Source organism: Falco rusticolus, chromosome 5, assembly GCF_015220075.1.
Source record: "Falco rusticolus isolate bFalRus1 chromosome 5, bFalRus1.pri, whole genome shotgun sequence".
NCBI classification, from domain to species: Eukaryota; Metazoa; Chordata; class Aves; order Falconiformes; family Falconidae; genus Falco; species Falco rusticolus.
Window position 1 is genome coordinate 53544083 of NC_051191.1, and position 20229 is coordinate 53564311.

General features: G+C 38.2%; 1 protein-coding gene across 1 annotated transcript in view; it reads right to left on the reverse strand.

Moving 5' to 3' along the window:
* Positions 1–1640: 1640 nt before the first annotated feature.
* NUP205 (nucleoporin 205) overlaps positions 1641–20229 on the reverse strand; it is a 52762-nt gene continuing 34173 nt past the window's right edge. Inside the window, exons 25-43 of the mRNA XM_037387712.1 lie at positions 19117–19191; positions 18254–18411; positions 17255–17335; positions 16242–16433; positions 14336–14606; positions 13795–13893; positions 12433–12581; positions 11547–11738; positions 11220–11341; positions 9909–10047; positions 9568–9694; positions 8520–8596; positions 6833–6961; positions 6193–6319; positions 5329–5495; positions 4810–4933; positions 3789–3917; positions 3239–3312; positions 1641–1996 (exon numbers count right to left, since the gene is read on the reverse strand). Coding sequence (XP_037243609.1) covers positions 1844–1996; positions 3239–3312; positions 3789–3917; positions 4810–4933; positions 5329–5495; positions 6193–6319; positions 6833–6961; positions 8520–8596; positions 9568–9694; positions 9909–10047; positions 11220–11341; positions 11547–11738; positions 12433–12581; positions 13795–13893; positions 14336–14606; positions 16242–16433; positions 17255–17335; positions 18254–18411; positions 19117–19191 — 2585 coding nt within the window. The 3' untranslated portion in view covers positions 1641–1843. The remainder of the gene's footprint in view (positions 1997–3238; positions 3313–3788; positions 3918–4809; positions 4934–5328; positions 5496–6192; positions 6320–6832; positions 6962–8519; positions 8597–9567; positions 9695–9908; positions 10048–11219; positions 11342–11546; positions 11739–12432; positions 12582–13794; positions 13894–14335; positions 14607–16241; positions 16434–17254; positions 17336–18253; positions 18412–19116; positions 19192–20229) is intronic.

Here is a 20229-nt window from a genome sequence, read left to right on the forward strand (position 1 = left end):
AACCACACCCTCCACCCGGCCATGGTGTACCTGCCCAACGTGGTCCTCAGGGGCCTCCAGGCACCTTGATCCCCCTGACCCCAGGTCTGGGCACACGCACAGGGGTTTGGTTGTTTTGCAGGATCAGCCTCCCCCGTTGCTCCATGGTGTCAGTCGGTCTCCGTGGCAGTAGTGTTCACAATGTACAGATAGATCATTCACTGTGCTGATGGCGTGAGCTTCCTGCCATAGCACCACAGCAATGTTGAGACAACACACCTGCTGTGGCGACGGTGGGTCTCACTGGAGCCGTCTCCTACCCTGCGTGTGTGTGCGCCCGCCCGTGTCTCCGTGTCGCTCTGTGCGTCCGTGTCCCGCTGCTGCCACCCAGCGGCGGCTGCCGCCGCGCCCCAGCCCGCCCCGGGGACAGGGGACAGGGGACAGCCGCGCCGCCGCGCCCAGGCCGGGGTTGGGGTTCCCGCGGGCGCCCGCAAGAGGGCCCCAGGCGGCACGCGCCCCGCTCCCCCAGCGGCTCGCGGCGGCGGCACGGGCCCGGGGCTCAGCGGCCGCCTGGCAGGCGCCGGCGCCGCATCCCCAACAGCGGGCGGGGGGCGGGGAAGGGGGGGGGGCACCGCGCGCCCCCCGAGGGACACAGCCCACGGCAGGGTACGGCCGTGCCACACACGGTTCCGTAGCGCCCCACAGCCATCGGCTGGTTACCGTAAGGAACACGTGGTGGATCCCTCCGATCCAGCCGAATGCCCAAGTAACATTTCTGTAATGAGGCACGTTATTTTTTGTTCGCTGAGATGGTGGAGAAACAAGAAAAAGCCTGTGAGAATCAACAAAGTCCAACTGCATAAACCAACAATACCTGGCCATATGTTCTAATATGGAACAGCGAATAACCGCCATCCGACAGCAGGGCATCATCATTCCAGCATAACAGATGATGCAATTCATGCAACAAGATGGTACAGGTGAGTAAGTATAAAATCGTTAAAAATGTGAAATATTATGTATCGAAAACTCGGGGGAGGCAGAATTTGCAGGGCACACATGGAGAACCGGGCATTAAGATCAGACTGTAATACGAGAAATCCAACAGATCTCATGTCAACAGTGGTTACACTTCCTGGTTTTTTTTAACTTAAGAAACACCTGCTGAGAAGCATCTCTTGGGAGAACAATCTGTATGGAACCAACCTATCACTCAACTATGCTGGCCTCCTCCCCATGCATTTTACTGTTTTTATACTCCTCTTCCAGCAAGAACAGCACAGAAAAACTACTCCCCGAGCCGTAAGAACCAAACCTAGGGCAGTTACCTTCCATGACTTTCCCTGTTTTTCAAAAAAATATTTTTTTAAAATCTAGACTTGTCAAGCAGCTTGTACTTCTGTCAGCTGAAAAAAGGCAGGACGAGGGCGGAGAAGCAAGCAGTTCACAGTGCAAAACGATCCCCTTTCACACAGAATCCACACCAGAGGGATCGGATGCTGAAACTCGAACCCCATGTGTGACGCAAGAACAGCATAAACAGAGACATTTTAGTTTTCTCTGAAAGCATAAATGTCGTATGACAGTTGCAGCACTCTTTGGTTTCCTTTACGTCCCCCGTTAGAATTCTTCCTTGCTTGAAATTTTACATTAATCATAACTCGATTAAAGAATTGTTTTTATTTTTCCTGTCAAGCTGGAAGCAGTAGGAAAGAATAGACAAAACTGACCCATAGGGGTAAGAAAAAAAAGTAACAAAATATTTTTGACATTATTTAGAAAATGTATGATCTATCAAATCTGATGATCCAGAAGGCCTGCCCTACTGCACTGCATCAAAGGGCAAGCAACATGGATCAGTCTTTTAGGTCCTTGATATCCTTAGGAGACCACGGATACGTCTAACAAGAGCTTGAATAAAGGTGTATCGTGACCGAACCTTGGAATATAAACCTTCAATGTCCAAAAGCTTCTTCTGCAGAGATTCACCAAAGCTGTTTGTGGCTTCAATCTGAAGCTGAGAAACAAGAGATTTGTTACAGTCATCAATAGAAAATCGCATTCTGGTATAGCAACCTATCCATCATCAACTACCTGTTAACCCTTTCATTACAATTTATTCTCTAAACCGCTTTCAAAAGAATGTTTTTTCTGACTCCCCTAATAAGTACTACTTCCATTCTTCCCTTATGCTTTTCTCTCTAAATTATATAACGGATAGCTTTTCTATGGAGGTTTTTGGGTGACTGCATTTACACATTACCCAAATATTACCACCTTACAGCCTCTCTAGCCTTCTCTAAATTTAGGAATTAAATTTATAGTTTAGGAATTAAACAGCTTTATAAAATTCAGCTTCTTCTGTTACAGTCATACAAACACTTCTTTCAATTAAAATTTTCCTAGTCCCTTAAGGGCCGTTTAGGAACTAAGAGTCCACAACATTTTTTCATTAATACATATGTAAACAATCACTGAAAATATTAATTACATTCTAAGTATTTTAGCAAAATGTTACTGTATATTTTACTTTTGAACAAATGAAAAAAAGATACTTCATCACAAAACACACATACTACCTTTCTTATAATTCTAGATCTTATAAAGGTACTTGAGACTGAACAGGGCTTTGACAACAGGGTTTTTTCTGCACAAACAGCAGTGGAAATGTCAGTGGAATTTATTAATAAAACTGATCTTTTCTCCTGTCACCTCTGCATCAAATTTACACAAACTATTAAATCACTGTGTAAGCAGAAATCACTTTTTTGCTGGCATTCACATTTTATAGCTTACTCTGTTTCTGTTACCCTTTTTGATCTCATTTCTCTACAGCCTAGCTGCAGCTGACCTGTGGTAAACAGCTATAGGATCACAGAAAATTGGGAATCCTGCCCTCATATTGCAAGTCTTTGAAGGATCACTGATGTTTTCAGAGAGCTGTTACTTAAAAATACATACTGTTTGACTGGCTTACAAGAGAAAAAGAATGATTTTTTTTTTTATATAAGTTTAGTTCATTTTTCATTTAACTTTTTATATTAAGACTTTAAAATATGTGTGCAGCAGCACAACTGCTACGTGCTTCACAGCACTTTCCAAAAAATTTTGCAACATTTCACTAATCCTAAATTAAGTTATATCCTGTTGGTGTTACCACAGGTTATTCAATGATAGAAAAACTATAGTCAGACTGCTCTTGATAGCTGTATGGCAATCAAGCACATCCTGTACTATTCAGTAGACTGGCACCTCTCACCTGTTCTATATCATGTTGGCTCACTCGATTCAGTCCACTACTGAAATCCAAGTTAGGCTCCGAAGCAAAGGAATCTAGTGATAGAAAATGATAGTTAAAATTATGTTGGATGCTCCATGCTATCTTTTCCACATCAAGTTATACAATGAGTTTAAAATGCAGTGTTCCAAACTGGTCAGTAAATTTCTGCATTAGAAATAACACTGGTTTTTTGGCATAAATGATTTAGAGAAAATACCTTAAGAGCCATAAATAATTCTGATCGTACAACATGGCACTTTAAGCAAAAAGCTTCTCCCCAGATCACTTCTCCCTCTTTGATTTCCTTCCATTCCCAATTTTTAATTAATTTTACTTTCCTTTGGAGGTTATGTCTATGATTCAACAATATTTGTATTGCCAATTCTCCAGCAGAAAATCCAAAGGTATGCCAAATCCAAAACAAAATCTCTTTTATTTAATATAAATGGCAAAAATGTTAATAGTAGCAAATCAGTTTTAAAGTTAACCATCAGAAGTTATTCAAAGGCACTTTGATGTCTGAGAATACCTCGCAGCCTTCCTTTTTTAAATGACATCCTGGAGGACAACAGAGGGTCTTGGGAGTCAGTGGGTGTGCAGTGCAGTAGATAGTGTTCCAGATGGCGCCAAAGAATGAAGAGGCATGTTTCTATAGTATCTGTAGACACGTCTAAGTGAAGGAATCTCACTTGGTTGTCTTTAGATTGTACGTTTACTGTATGAGCACATTTACATACTCTGAAATGGCTGAAGATGTTAGCTCACCTGTGTGTCGCCTCAGGCAGAAGCTTCTCACCCCCACTGCTATGGCCTGGTAATGGAACGCTTGGACTCTCCTTACCTGCTTCAGTGCAGTGCTGGCTAGGTTACTTGAATGACTGCTACTCACCCTGAAGGAGCTTTAAACCAGCACTCTGCACCAGAGCAGAGTATGAATGCTCATGGGATTTGTAATGACAGCTCAGTTGCAGAGACAGTGGATTAAAGCAGAGGTTATAAAGCTGGGGATAGCAGTAACATCTTAAGTTACAACAGGTAGGTCTGCAAGAGCACATCTTTCCCAAAGTAGGTTTCAGAGGAAATTTTCATCTGCTGCAGACTATTTTATGCGTGACTAGTTATTTCCATGGAATTACTGGTGTTTATAACATAAGGTTTATGCAAGGTTCACTGTAAGACTGGAAAACCCAGTTGCTCTGATAGGCACCTCAAAATTATTTTTCAAGATATTTCTTCCACCACACTTGTACATATACAAATGTTTAGTGGATCTGGATACTGAAGAGTTGGGCTGTAGTAATAACTCCTCCATTATTATGTAGAAAGTCATAGCAGAGTCTCCATGATGAGAATTACCAACTTGAAAATGCTAACATTCTGACAATAGCAGAACAATACCCTCTAATAATTTAATTCTCAGTTCTTCAAATATCCTTTTTGCAAAAAGTGTTGTTTGAAATGGTCAGAAGTCTAGGTAAAGAGAACCTGTTCCTAATATTATGCTTTTCTGGAGCATCACCTTGAGACTCATTTTAATTTTAGAAGGATACAAGAACAGAGAGAAAGCAGCTTGGCTCGGTTGTTTATTAGCTTCACCAGGCGTCGCCTTGCCAAAACGTATTTTTGGGAAGTGGAGATTTTGTCAACCCCAGCTGGCATAACTGACTGACACAGCTGTGATAAGAAGAGGAAAAAGAATAAGACTGTAGCAAGTCACAGAGCATCAAAAGAAATAAGCAAATAAAATTACTTATCAATATCTAGAACTTCCTTCTCAGCTGCTATTTCTTCAAAACTGCGCTCTCTATTTTGAATTTGCATAACCTTGCTGACCAAAAAACGGAGAAATAAAATGTATCCCCAAGCAACTGTAATGAAAATCACAACTTTTACAAAGTTAATCCCAGTATCTTCCATCAAGTTTTAGGTCACTCATTTTATGGACCCCTCCATCAACAGTAGAGAGGAATATGCACAAGAACTGGAACTATTTACTCATCTAAGATGCTTTGGAGTCTCTGTTACAGCTATGTCTAAGTTACAAGCAATACAGTCAGAAGAACTATTACCTCTTTTATTTCATCTGGTGGGAGCTGTTCCACATTCTGCAGTTTGTTAACACTCTGACGATGGCTATCATAATAGCTGAAGAAATCACTAGTGCTCTGTTTCAGCAGGTATATGATAATGCCCAAGCCAGGCAAATGCCAGTATGGGACCACCGGTGCTTGTGTATCTAGAAAAGGTGATGAACAAGTTATAATAAATTTTAAAAACAAAACAAAAAAAAGAACAGGAAATCAATAAGGTATGCTCTCTGTCAATAAAGTAGTGAAAGACGTGAAAGAGCTGGCAAGTGTGCATTTTATGCTTCTGTGTCAGAAGTAATGCAAGTGAAAGTCTAGGCAAAAGTTCTGTGACTGCCGTACTAGAAGGTAGTCAGCATAGTACAGTACACACGAAATGTAACTAGACCAGAAGACTTACTATTTAAATATTTTAAATGCTTAGCTGCATAATAGCACACTGAACTCTTTCCATGTGGCATAATGAAGAGTTCCAGTCAGCATCTAAACAAGTCTTGCATGCCATAAATGAGGTTCTATGGAAAAAAAATATCCTCACCTTCCCCTGTCTTGTGCTCCTTATTTACCTACACATTTGTTTCTGACGTTTGCGATTCTGAGGCTGCCATGGGAAGTGAATTAAAAAAGATTTTTTGGTCACGTTTGTTTTAACTCAGATTAGTTTCCTGATTTGGCTCAGTTCAAGGCTGTGCAAGCATGTGTGCTAGAATTAGAAAATGGGCAGCTACAGTACTGGCACAAAGTGACTTAAAGTGTATGTGAAACTACAGCCTCTGGTTCATTATTTCCTCCTAGCCCAAATGTCACATCATTCAGTCTCATGAAATAGCAAGCCAAAAGTCTCACCCTGACGAGGCCCATCTCGGTTGGTTGATTCTGACAGGCTAGGAGTAAACAGACAAACAGCGTGCTGAAAACTGGGGGCGCTTTGCAACATAAGTGACTCACAGTATTCCATCACGTTTGCACAGATCTGCCAAAAAAAAAAATGACAACATGTCAGTTACAATACCTACAGGCTTTGGAGCATTAAATTTTAAAAGGATAAATGTCAATAAACAACATGTTTTGCTCCCTTCTCTCTTCACCAGAATGTGATGATTCTCTTTTCTGATCAGGTATAGAGCCTCTTTTCTATTTCAGGTCTAGGACTTGCAACCTTGCCTCTTTCCCAAACCTGCTAGTTAAAATTTCTGGTCAATTTTAAGTCCCCCCTTCATTTTGAAAATTGCTGATCAATTTAAGGTTTCGAAGTTCACGGCATTTTTTCCCCAAAATAATAATGGTTGCTAATGCAAATTTAAGTAACCACATTGTCAAGGTTTACTTTAAATAGAAATAAAATGTGGGATCCTATACCAAACTAAAAACAGTGTAGAGTGTTACCGCTAGCATATGGAAGTACAACAAAGCTAAACAAATCTGTGCAGCAGGAAGAATGTCACAACTTGAGACTGAAGGTTCTAGCAGCTTCTTGTGTCCTTACCTGTTGCATGGCCAACTCTATTTCATCCCTTCTGTTCACTCTGTCTCCCTCTGCATTATCATCTTGCAGTTTAAACTGACGTAGTCTGTCTGAACCACCAAACCGACTCAGAAGTCCTAAGCACTGGCGCTGCCGTAAGAAATGAACATTTTAATTAGTATCTCGACAAATGAAATGCACAATTCTTTTCACTTAAGTGATACCTATCCCTTAAAACACAATAGCAAGACAGCAATGCATATAAATTTATTTTACAAAGTGCTAGAAGTTGTAAAAAACACAATATTTTAACCCAGATATAAAAACTAATGGCACCCTAAAACAGTTCCTTGAGAAATGAATGCAATTCAAAAGTGCATAACTTAATCTCACGTCTCTTCCAGACTATTATACTCACTAGCATCAATGACAGTTTAGGTTTACCCTTTCCCACTTAAAACAACTTTACCTATATAGACAAACTAACAAAATCTGAATATGAAGATAATAACCTCCATAAAAGTAGAGTGCAAAAACCAATTCAATAGTTTTATAAACAGAAGTAACAATCAATAAATGTGTTTTTAGTTTACATGTGGCTGTTAAGATCACCAAAGTGCCTCAGACTGTACGTCAGTTTTGTGTGGAAAGGCAAAAAGACTTATCAAAGATTAAAGATCTTTTTGTAATTACTTTTGGGGAAGAGTAGACCACTTAAATCCTTTTATTACTGGATGAAAATAACAGGACAAACTAGAGAGAAAAATTACAGAAAAAGCTGACTGATTCACACAGTTTTGGTCAGAACAGGTCAGTTTTCCAACTACCTAATTAAAACACCTTATAACAAAAACAACACAAAACAACCTTTCTGCTTTCCCATGGGAATTTCTTGCTGGCATGATGCAGCAGAATACCAAGTATCCCAGCATTACAGCATTCATTTACAGCTTGGTACTTTGCCAGGCTGGTGAGCCTTACAGTTCTGTCAAAGTGTACAGAGAACACTCCTCTTGCAACCAGAAATATTTGATAGGGCAGCCCCTTCTACAGGTAGTTTTCAATGAAATATTTCCTTATGAAAGTCCTTGTTCACATGGACCACAAAGCTTCAGAAACATTGATGGATGCTGGATGCTGAGCTGTAAAGAGGGTCTGCAGTGATAGCTGTTGAGCAAGACTTAGTTTATCTTGGCTTTCATTCTGATTTCTAAGTCAGGGTTATTTTTAAACAAGGAGGAAATAAATAAAACACTAGCATGTCTGATACTCCAGCTGTTGAGCTGGAGACATGCTTGTGGCAAAAGCGGTAACAGAGTATTTCTGCATTACTTGACCTGCTTTGCTGCTGACCTCAAATTCTTCTCCACATAAGGTAAATCCTAAGCTAGGGAGGGACACAAAGTCCCTGATGCAACCCTGATGTTACCAAACGTTATCTTTTCAACTGGGGGAGAGGGGCATGTGACACAAACAAAAAAAACCCAACCCAAAAGAAACAAACCACCAAAACCACATGCCACATAAACCACCGCACTCACACACAAACCACCTCCATCTCCCCCCCAAAAAACAAACTACCACATATTCTTCTTAATGGTGGAAAACATCCCTTTCATAACTGCTACTAGTCAGAGTAAAAAACCAAGAGGAAACCCATCTAACAACAAATCTAAAAGGACCAGTGTTAAATATACAACTTCACTACCTGAAATCGGCCTATATGTCCTTGTAGCTCCATCTGCGTCCCTTCATTAACATCCATGTCCAGCTCACTTAGCACTCCTGGTAAGAGATGCAGCCATTAAATTAACTGGGGTTTGTTTTCATGTTTTTAAAATAAACCAGATTTATGCAGTATGCACATTTAAATACAAGCACTGATTAGAAAAATTTCAGCCAAATGTAACAACTCAGATTTTGCACACTGTTGGAGGAAAACACTCAAATAGGAATGCAGCTACTAGGAGATGCATGACAGCATGTAGCTTACTGTTCTGCTAAGTAATTAAAAGGGGGGGGGGGGCGGGGTGAGGAAGGGAGGTTAGCCTGTAAATTGCAGCTGTTGTGCAAAGCTCAGTATACTGTAAGCAAATAAATGTTTGGGTTCAACCTACAACTCCTTTCTATTGTAGGCAGACATCTCTCCTGAACAGCCAGCCATTAAATCAAAATAGAGAAGTTATTTTGAAATAGTAAGCAAGTTTTCTAGCATGCAGAAGTAATCGCTACATCCATCACAGTAATTATTAGTCCTCTGTGAAGATAAGTCACCCAAAAGAAGCGTCAGTATGCTAATCCACAGTGCTTCTCCACAGAAACTTCCTTTTTTAAATAAATAAAAATGGGTAAGACATTAACAAAGATACAGGTACGCAAATAATTGTCAGCCTTCATTTCCTTAGTCACAGAATCTGCTGAATGAATATTCTTTTTGAAGATACCACACGCACTTTGAACAATACTATGTGCAAGTCATCTCAAAGACAAAAAGTACTTACTGTCAGGTAGCTAAAAGAAAACGGGAAGTCAAATGCATATGGATAAGGGCACTGTGTCCACTGCAAATCTACCATACTTACTTCAAGAACAATTATTTGACATTTCTTTATTTTTCCCAGAGCTCTACATGTCAAGAAAATTCTGTACTGTAGTAGGTATACCCTTACATATCTTATCTTACTATTTCTTTATAGAAAACCAAGCCCGAGATTCATGCAGATGTGGCTACAGGACTTCAAAACTACAGTTCCTACCAGGCAAAGCTGCCTTGCTGATTATTCCTGTCAAGGAAGCCAGCTCCTGCAGAGATCCAACACTAACATCTTGACACCTCAGGATTGCCTGGATAGTATCTGAATGGGAAATTAGAAACTGCAAAACCTGTACCACAAAAAGAAAAGGGAAAATATGAACGACTAAAAATTTAGCAGTGAGCAGAGGAAAAAGCAATGCTTTTACTTCTGGAGAATCTTAAAGTGATCTCCCATACCAGTAAGGATAGTATTTTAGAAAAAGCTTACTCTCAGAGCAAAAGGACACATAATTTCTTTGAATGAGCAGTAGCAGTGCTACTCCAGCATGTTTTGGAACTTGCCTGTCCTGCTGCCTGCAGGTGTTGTGCCATGCTGGATGTGAGGATCACTTGGCACAGTTGAAGAGCTGGAAGAAGAATCTGGCGATAACGTTCCACTGGAGCAGGAATGAAGACTGGTGGATCTCTCATTCCATAGATTCTTAACAGGTTTAAAAAGGAAGAAAGATAAAGATAAGAAGATAAAAACAGTGCAAGAAAAGTGAAGCCGACTAGTGAGGCAGAGCCTCAACACACAATCACCCTCAAGAACATGGAAACATTCATATTTCAGTAATAGCTTTGTACTTGAACCGAGTTTTTATTGGAAAAGCAACACATTTATGATACACCTGCTGCAATTTACCTAGAAAGCTGCTGTGAGACATTTTCTCTAAGCAGAGAAAATTACTTCTTTGTACCATACCATATTAAATCAGATTACTTTGTTGCAGAAATATGACATGTTTCCTTTACTTACATATAAAACTAAATATTCCCAAATATTTTAAGAAGAGGTGTGCTTAATTCTAAAGCAGCTAATAAATATAATCCTCTACAAATGCCCTGTAGGTTTCACATAATCTTACAATTATATGATACATCTATTTGGCACTTTAAAACACAGTACTTGTTGAAGTCTTAAATTTTTCCAAAGTGTTTGAACCTGCAGTATGTCACCAAGAACTGTAAATTTAAAGCAAGGATCAAGGTTTGAAATCAGCTAGGGTGATTTCCCCTAATATGCAATTTCCTCCTCTGAGATCTCTTAGTCACCTCACAATGACTAATAACATGGCAACACATCAGGAAACTTGTCAAGCAATATATAACTGACTTTTTTTTTTAACCACATCATAAAGTATTTCTGAAACATTTGCTTCACTGCTCTCTCATTACTGCCTTATGGGGAAGGATGAACTCCACACTTTTTGTTCACCAACTGCAAAGCCCCCAAAAATAATTTTAAAGTGTAGGCTGGTTTTCAAACATTATAGTCTAAATTATTTAATAATAATAATAATCATCATCATCCTCCTCCTCCATAGACCATTCCTATCTAAAGTATCAAAGACATTTTCATATAGTCTAAAGTAACTGGGCATAGAAGTACAACTTCACACCCACTTATTTGGAATTTTCTCTCAATAAAAGGTAGTTTTAAACTGAACTGAGAGGTTAAAGAAACATACACACACACACACACACACACACACACACACACAGAGAATAAACCCACAAATTATTTACTCGAGACTTGTGGCTGTAAGAAGATACCATATGCTTCCAAGACTACGTTACAATTTCAAAATCATCTAGGGAACCAACACTTACCCCTGATGGTCTGTTTCAGGTCGCATGTCATATACTTGACACTGTGCCAGCCTCACAATCACTCCAGACCGCAACAGCTCCAATGCCCCTTGCTGACTTTTAGCTACTCTAGTGAGGAATGCCTAGAGAAGAGCAGAGAAGGGTAAGTATTGGGCATTCATGATGAAACTTACAACTATTATTTTCTCTTGATTTTAGCATAATTTCAAGTACTGTTATTTTAGTAAAATATCTCTGAGTACAATCAATGTGAAGTCTATTCAAACAACTTTTATTTAATAAAAAAAATCCCACCACGCCACAAAATAATTTCTGAAGTGCTATTACCATTTTGGACTCATAGGTGTACAGCGCTTTAAGTAAAGGGGGCTGAGGTGTGAGCAAGCTCTGAAGAGTCAGATCATCATCTGCTAGGCTATCCACAAGCACTTTCAGGTAACCACTATTGGACAGATACAACAGCCACTGCTGCTGCTTGTCTACTGAAATGATACGATCAAGCAAAGCCAATGCCAGCATCTGGGATGGGGGAAGAAAAAAATATTAAATCTATGAGATCAATGAGATTTTTAACAAATACATAGAAATATGAAAAGAAGTTGTTTGAAGCAACTGCTTAGCTTAAAAGCAGAATGCATTTCTGCACTACAATTGCAATTCTTTATATGAAGTCCTTTAAGATTTCCTGACTCTTTAGTATAGTATGAGCCAATTATCTTTATTATTCTTTAACAAAATACTGATATTGTTGACCAATAACTATGCTAAAATATTTTCATGAAGTATTACTACAAACACTATTACTATTTCAAACTAGTTTGCATTCTGACTAGATTCCTGTCTACTGAAGTTATTTCCAGAAGTTATTTCTTTCTGGTCACCAAACCGCCTCAGAGTAAGAAAATAAACCAGTAAGACTATGATTTAAAAATACTAACAAATAAATGCCACAGTAGTTCACACCTACAATTTTTTGCAGCAGTGCTTGCTAACTTCAATTTTAAACAATAGGACACACAACTTTTTTGAGAAAAAAATAATATGCATGTATGCCCCTGCTTTCAACAGCTTGAAGGATGAGAGGGAGGACAAAAACATGAAAGAGATTATCTACAAAAATGTTCTAGTTCTACCTCATGAAATTTCCCCTCTCTGCACAGCACTGAAATGCTCTTTAAAACAACAGTGATTGCAAAGGAGTAGATTTATTTACCCGGCCTATCTCATGACCATCACAAGCATCACGACAGACCACCTCCATGAGAGCTGCCCCATAAGTCTCAATAGTTGCCATGTTTTCCCGTTGCAGTTTACTAAACACATCTTCAGGAGCTGTCAGACGTTCCCACATTGTTTTTTGAGCTGTAAAAATGCAAATAAAACACAAAATGAAAAATGCAAAGATGGGCAGCTTAGCATTTAGCTTATCAACAGTACAGCCAAGGCTACATCCTTCAGGGCATTCTCTCTTCCTTGCAACTGAAATGCCCCAAACAATGGACTGAGGTTTTCAGTTGAAGCACAAATGTTTTCCTACAAATCCATTCTTTCCTGAGTATCACACACAAACCAGCCAGAACAAAAAAGGTATGTGCCTGTATACATACACCGCCCTTGTAGACAGTATGCTTAGAATAATTCTAAGATTCAGTACATGTAACATAGAAGATCTATTAGGCCTAAGAACTTTCACTGGGACCAAAACATTCAGTTTGAGGGAAGTAAACAAGGTGACTTAAGTGGGAAAGGGCTGAATCCAAAGCCAGATAATTATAAACTACAAAGGGGTTCTAACAAATTCGTAGGTATGTTTTTTACTACTGTAGCTCAAAATGCTGACACATAGCAGTAGGGGTCTGCATGCACAGTTACTAGCCTCAAGTTTCTTTTTCAATCCTTATCCAAGCTCTAAGATTAAATAATTATTAGAAACACTGATGAATCAGGTATTTAAGCCATTATCAGAGAGAATGTGGTATTCACCATAAGCTCTCTTGGTTAAGCAGCAACTCTGGCAGGCTTATTTTTTTTGCTTATTTTTTTGGGGGTGGGAGTGATACTTTTTTGTTTGTTTGTTTGTTTTCCCCTTCGTAGTCTTCAGCTAAAGGAACAGAAAAATATGAAATAATCTTTGGGTTTATTGTGGTAGTTTTTTTAAACAGGATCACTGTGGTATGAACAATCATAGAGATGAGAGGGCAATATTTCTACAGTCAGACCTACCTGGGAACAGTTAGTTACAAGTAATCTCCAGTCCTTTGACAATTTTGTAGCTATGATGCATAGCTTTAAAATGGACACAAATGAAATATCTTCTTTAGTGCTGGAGGTCAGAAATTTGATGTCCTCATCCAGAACAATACATTTTGAATGCCTATGTAGCTAGGCAGGTCAGGACAGAGGATGATTTGCATCTTTTAGCATAAATAGCTAATTTCAGAGGCTCTTAGAGTAAGATGTTTTCTATCTACACAATTCTATTTCCAGAAGACAATTCAGCATGCAGAAACTGTACCACTCAGGGTTTAATAACAGGGGTTTTTTTGCTCTTCTCCATAATACAGTTGGACAATACCTGCTTCTAAAGTGTCTGGTTCATCTGGTCTCTGGGCAATCTGTAAATAGTAAAGCAATGATCCATAAAGGTGCGTCCTCACTCTCTGGAAGCCGCCACCTGTTAACAAGAAACATTCACATTTAAAACCAAACAGATGTGAATTCTGTAATGCCATCTTCCACTGGCACTTAATTTAACCTTCCTATGGCAGTCCTGGAAGAAATAAATGAAACAACTAGATTTCTTAAGTCAGAGTTCTACTGTTTGCATAAAAGTGTATTTATTAGTAAATTCAGCAAGTTTATGCTCCTCCCAAAAAGTGGCAATATGGAATTCCCTTCACAGTCATTTACATGTCTCTCTGCTGCTTGTTGTTCAGATAAAAGAAACAGTATGACTTTATTCTTGTTAGTAACATGACTTCAATGTATATTAATCATGTAAGCTCAACAAGACTGTAAAATAAAAATCTTCATTGCACTAACAAGAAGCAGCTCAGACCATCTTTTTACTCTTGGTGGTTGGAATTCCCACACACGCACTGCAAAGGACAACACACCTGTTTTCAAAATGAAATCCAGCAGCTTTTTTAAGATGATGTGGAGGGAGGAGTCACCAATAGAAGCAAAACCCGTGGATATGTTCTCAGAGCCAGGTGATGAGGTAAAAGAACCATCCAGCATCAAGACATATTGGGACTGTCCCGTCATAGGAAGTGCAAGTGGTTGTTTCTGCTCTGTTTTCACGGACTGGCTCAGGTGGGCAGTCAGGGTGAACACAGCCCCTGCCACCACTGGCATCAACTCCTGAGCTGCATCATCATCAAGGATCTTAACACAGAACGAAGCAATAAAAAAAAAAAAGAAAAAAAAGGTAGAAAACTTGTCTGATTTCATGAGCCATTAAAGCAATTAATTTAGCCTCTCACAACTATTTAATTTATGTATGCATAAGGATTTCATTAACATGACACCATTTAAAACACATCAAAATCAGTAGTGTCAGAAACTTGTACAGAAAGATGAGTTGAAAACATTTTAATTGAGAAGAATATTAGCCTTCTAGTTTTTATTTACACAAATCACAGGCAGGATGATAATTAAATCTGGATGGGGAAAAGGGAAGAAATGTGCTGATGTGAATTGCTTATTAGTAAAATATCTAAACCTAAGTTAGGGAAGGCACAACTGACATTCTCTTGGCTTTACAGCTATTTAAGAAAACTATGACCATTAAAAACGTGAAGATACAATTTAAAAAACTCAAAGGGGTGAGCATCAAAGCAGCATTTAAGACAATGTGGAGAAACACTAACAAGAAGTTAGCACATACTCTTTAGTTCACCTCATCATTTAAAAGGTAAACCTGTTATCTTTATCACTGACACTCAAGGAGCTTTCCTTTCAAGCAATACAGTCATTCAGTATAGTAGTCCAATTATTTTCAAAAGAAAATAACAATAATTTTTTTTCTCACATTAACAAAAATCTTCACTGAAGTGTTACAGAAAATCACAGTCTGAATTTTTTTCTCTGTAGAGATTCCAGGAAAAAAAGAAATTCCTTTGGCTACTAAAGGCCCCCTCCCTTGTTTCCCTTTTTCTTCAGTTTTGTTCACATAAAAAACAAAACCAGCACTCTACTAAAAATAGGTTTTAGGTAACTCCTACAGAAAAAAATAATGGAAATAACAAAACCCCAAAAGGTTACTTTTTGCTTGAAAAATACCATATTTTCATAATATTTCTCAAAACACAACTTGTATAATCAGGAGAACTACAAACAGCCTAACTCTCACAATAAAGCAAAAAAAAAGTCCAATACCCTAAACAATATAAAGGTCATTCATTAATTTTTGTCTTTAAGTATGGCTGAGTCAGTAGTAACTGTCCAGTCTGTCTCAAAAATTATTACTATAACTCAGCAGTAAAATACCTAGACATTAAATATTTTAAGAGAAAGCAAACTCTCACATTTCCAAATGACCTTCCAATTGTAAAATCTTCAATTTATCTATGATGAAGCTTCATTCAACTCTTTCATTTTTCAAAAGAGGCAGCAGTAGGATTTGCAGTGAGTCATCTAAAGACAATAAATTAGCAACTGCAATACTGTTTGCCTGCATCCTTTCAGTGAGTTCTTCTGTGTTCCTCATCAAAATGGGCTATTTCCTTTTCACATACCCTTTCCAGACTACCATCATACTGGATTATACCGAGATGTCTTTGAAATTTCTCAATATATGGTTTATAGCTCAACAGTAGCTATGCAAGTATAGAGTATCCCCTCTGTCCACAGCGCATCTGACTTCAGCATATTAGCAATCGGAAAAAAGAATACTAAAGACAGACAATTATTTTTTTTTTTTTATTACAATCAAGAATGCTACTTGAAAAGTAGTTTCTCTTTCACATAAAAAGATGTAACAACAAAGTTTGATAGGGTTGGTTACCAGTATAGAGTTACCTTGTCATGCACATCCTGCAATAGATCACGGATAATCAGTTGTCTGTCCTCAGCCTGTATGAGATCCTGGGGGCAGGCAGTGAGTATTATTTCCACCAATTGTCTCCATGACTCTAAAGCATGCTTCTTAGCATGGAGGCACTGCAGCAGCTTGTTCCGCTCCACGACATACTGCAGGATAGTGTTGATCTCCTGAACACCCACAACAAAAAATGTGAGTTATAATATACTAGAAGAAGTTAATGAAAAAGATTTCAAAATGACAATTTTATCTATTAGTAATAGTCTGGGGGCGGGGTGGGAAGTCTTCAGCTTATCAGAAACAAGCTGCTATTAATCATCTTAAAACAGGACAATCCATTTCTGAGCTGCTTTCCACAGAGCCTTTCCATCACGAATATCTCAAGTTTGTAGTAAAACTAAAAAAAAAAAATTAACCAAGTAAATTCTTTTCTAACATACTCTTTAAAATCAAAACAAAAACAACTATGAAAAGTTTATTTGTGCATTTTCTTCCCATTTTAGTTTGTCATTTCTTCTTCATCCTTCAAATTTCAAATCCATTTAGCCAATTTCAACTATATTTAAAAGATGGCAGAAACCTCCATAAATAATTAAGCTCCAAGTTCACTGAAACTACAGCTGTGTAGAAGAAAGGAGAAATAAATTGGCAACCCCTGTGAGAGAAAGGCAAGATAAATTTGGCTGCTGCACACTGTACTTGACGTCAGTACTTACTGCTTTCTGTAGCGTGGAGTGGGTGCAATTGTTATCAGTAATAGGGAGGGAAAAGGTTCAAGAAAAAAAAAAACCAGATTTCAGGTCTGCTGTTTAGAGAACAGCAATTATCAAATTTTACTGTCTTGGTTTTGTTGGGTTTTTTTCCTTCAGGAATTACTAACTCAACAGTAAGACACAAATCCACAAGCTTTCATAATAAAGCTTATTGCCTGACAGTATATGAAATCCACCAAAAGCAACCACAAACGGTGGTTTACTTTTTCTGTACTTACCTCCATAAGTAAAGGTCTCTGGCCTATTGCTGCCATTCCTTGAAGGGCATTGACTTCTGCAACCAGAACTCTATGAAGGTACTGAAATTAAAAAATCAAAAAAGAAACTTTAATGATAAGGAAGATACATTTGTCCCTCCTAAAAATATTTGGGCATGGCTACATAATGACAGATGCAACTGAAGGACCAAGTTTCAAGTAAGTTTTACTCATTTTTGGGTTTCTCCCATACTTCATTCTCTAATGGCAGTATTTTTACCTGTCTGGTCTCTCTCCCCGATCACTGCACTTCTTTTTGCACTCACTCATTTCCTTCTAGTCCTAAGTTGTTCTGTCCTTTCATGAGCTCTTCTAACAACATCACTCTCCCTTTCCTCTTCAATCTCCACTATAGTCCTCTTGCACAGAAGGAAGGGTTTGTTTCCTCTCAAGCCTAAAATACATTTTACAGTACAGAACAGCTGGTTCCTAAAATGGAATAGCTGCACTCCTATCACCATTAAGATCACCTTTATGTTACATTCCACTCCTGCTCTGTCCCTTGTCTATCAGGCCACAAGTTTTTCAGGACTATTTATCATACACTTGTGAAGTACTCATCACAATGTGACACTATCTTAAAGCCTCTAAGAACTACTGCAGTACACAATGTACATAATTGTGTACACATATATAGTACTACATAGTTGTGTACTGGAGATCAATTAAATACATAAGGTAGATATCATATCTGCAGTATCACTTGTGTGTCCAAGATGGGGAAAACATTAAGATAGAAAATATTTACTGGGAGTGTCTTAAATGGTCTACTGCAAATGAGAAATCAGTGTGTGCAATACAGAAAAAAAATACCTGCATAAATCATGCACATACCTGAAACAGCTATACTTTTTATGTGAAAGCAAGTTTCAAGGTATCATTAATACACTGGTCATTATTATTATTATTACTAAGCTATAAAATACCACATGCAACTTGAGAATATAGAACACTGCATACCTTGACGTTGCAAACCACTTGTCCACGTGCATTCTTGTGTTCACAGTTAGCAATGACTTGCTCAATCTGAACCCGGTCAAAAAAATCCAGTTGTAAAGGCTCTGGAATGTCCTGACTGAAGTCAATTGAATCCAGGATACTTAAGATCTTCCTGCGTACTGGAAATGTAAATCAATTCAAACTGTATTCAGAAATATCAAGAGGAAAACAAAAATCACCCTGACAATAGGAGCCTAATTTACCTTTGTCAATCCAAATCTTAAATGTGTGACGTTTCAAAAGAAAACACTGGATCCTCAGAAACTGCTATCAATCTATATAAGGGGCTTAAAAAGATTTTCTAGAGCCTTAAATTCTTAACTTGTGTTACACTCTATTGTTCTCCTGTTACGTATGAATGTAATCCAATATTTACAAATACAAGATTCTAATTTTTTCTTCTAAATCAAAGCAGGCTGATTTTCTATGAGAACCATGCAGTCTTTTGTTGAAACTTAGAAACATTTTAAGGAATCTGAAGTTACTTACTTGGATTTTATATTCTTTGCCATGAAAATACATGTTCAGCCTTAGCAACTCTTTCTACTCTTAGCAGTAAATCTATAGACTGTCACCCCCCATTCTGCCCTTCCACAGATACTTAAACAGACTCTTCTCACTTCCTTTCCAGTTCAGTATTTTCCACTCACTCTAACCATCTACATCAACATCCCCCCCCAAACAAAATTGTTCCATGTACTGCTGCTGTTTATAAAGTCTATATTTTCTTTTTCAAAATGTCCTTTCTAGAGGTGGCCCTCCCCCCATTCAGGATGAGAAAAACATTACTGAGAAATAATCAAAAGCCATAATATAATGCTTACCTTTGCAAGCGGTGTCAAAGTGGAGAAACCCACTGACTGATCGACTTTCATCTTCCAATCCTCCCTCACCATCAGCTGAATGTAATGAAACATAATAAATAAACCAAAAAAAAAAGAAAAAGAAGCCTAAGTGAAAAATACCACCTACTTTATTAATACTGAAAAAGACAGAGAAACACACACTGACAAACCTTTCACATCAAAGTCTTCTAATACAAATAAATATAGCCTTGACTGTTAATAAAATGTAAACAATACTTATCTCACAGAAGCTAGCCAATTATCAAATACAGATTAGACAGTACTAGAAATGCCTAAAAAGACACCCCGCCCTCCAGTATGCATAACACAGCTGGATGAACACTGTAAAATGAGTAGGGTATTTGGACATGATTTCCCACACTCACATCTCCACAAGTATGAAAAGACAGTGTTCAAACCTATAAAAGTGAGCAAAAACACCATACTGCTGCAGCCCATTATGGTATCTTTCAGTTATTCTGTTTATTTTCTTCATGTAAAGAGTTTTATTGCCATCTGTTTCCATTTCTCTTGATTCACTTCTACTCTGTTATCTTGCCTTTTTATTTAACACTGCATTTTACATCACACTGGGATGAAATACCATTTTTGTGATATTATGTCAAAAGCCAAATGAACCTGTAGCTAACTATCTTCTGTGAGAGAGAGCTGAAAATGTGTGACACAGACAGAAGTTAAGACTGAGAAAACTCTGTCTAGAACTATCTATCAAGGAAGACCCTCCACCTTCTCTACACAGTAACAACTATAGATAGCATCCCAAAATAAATAACTTTATAATTTTAATTATTCTTTTTATATTCCCCTCTCTTACCCCATAAACAATGTTTATTTTTTATATCAGTGTATACATGAAGATGCTTAAAAAATGAAACACAGACAAATCAGCAACAACAAGAAGATGCCCTGACTTACTTAACTTTGGAGTCTACAACCACCATCACCTTTCTTCCTATCTCTCCAGTGGCAACTCCAGACCCAATACAACAAATGAACTGACTTAGAGAGGGAAGAATTCAAATAAAGTCTCTCATACTTTCATTTATTCCAGCTTGCTTACTCTCACAGTAA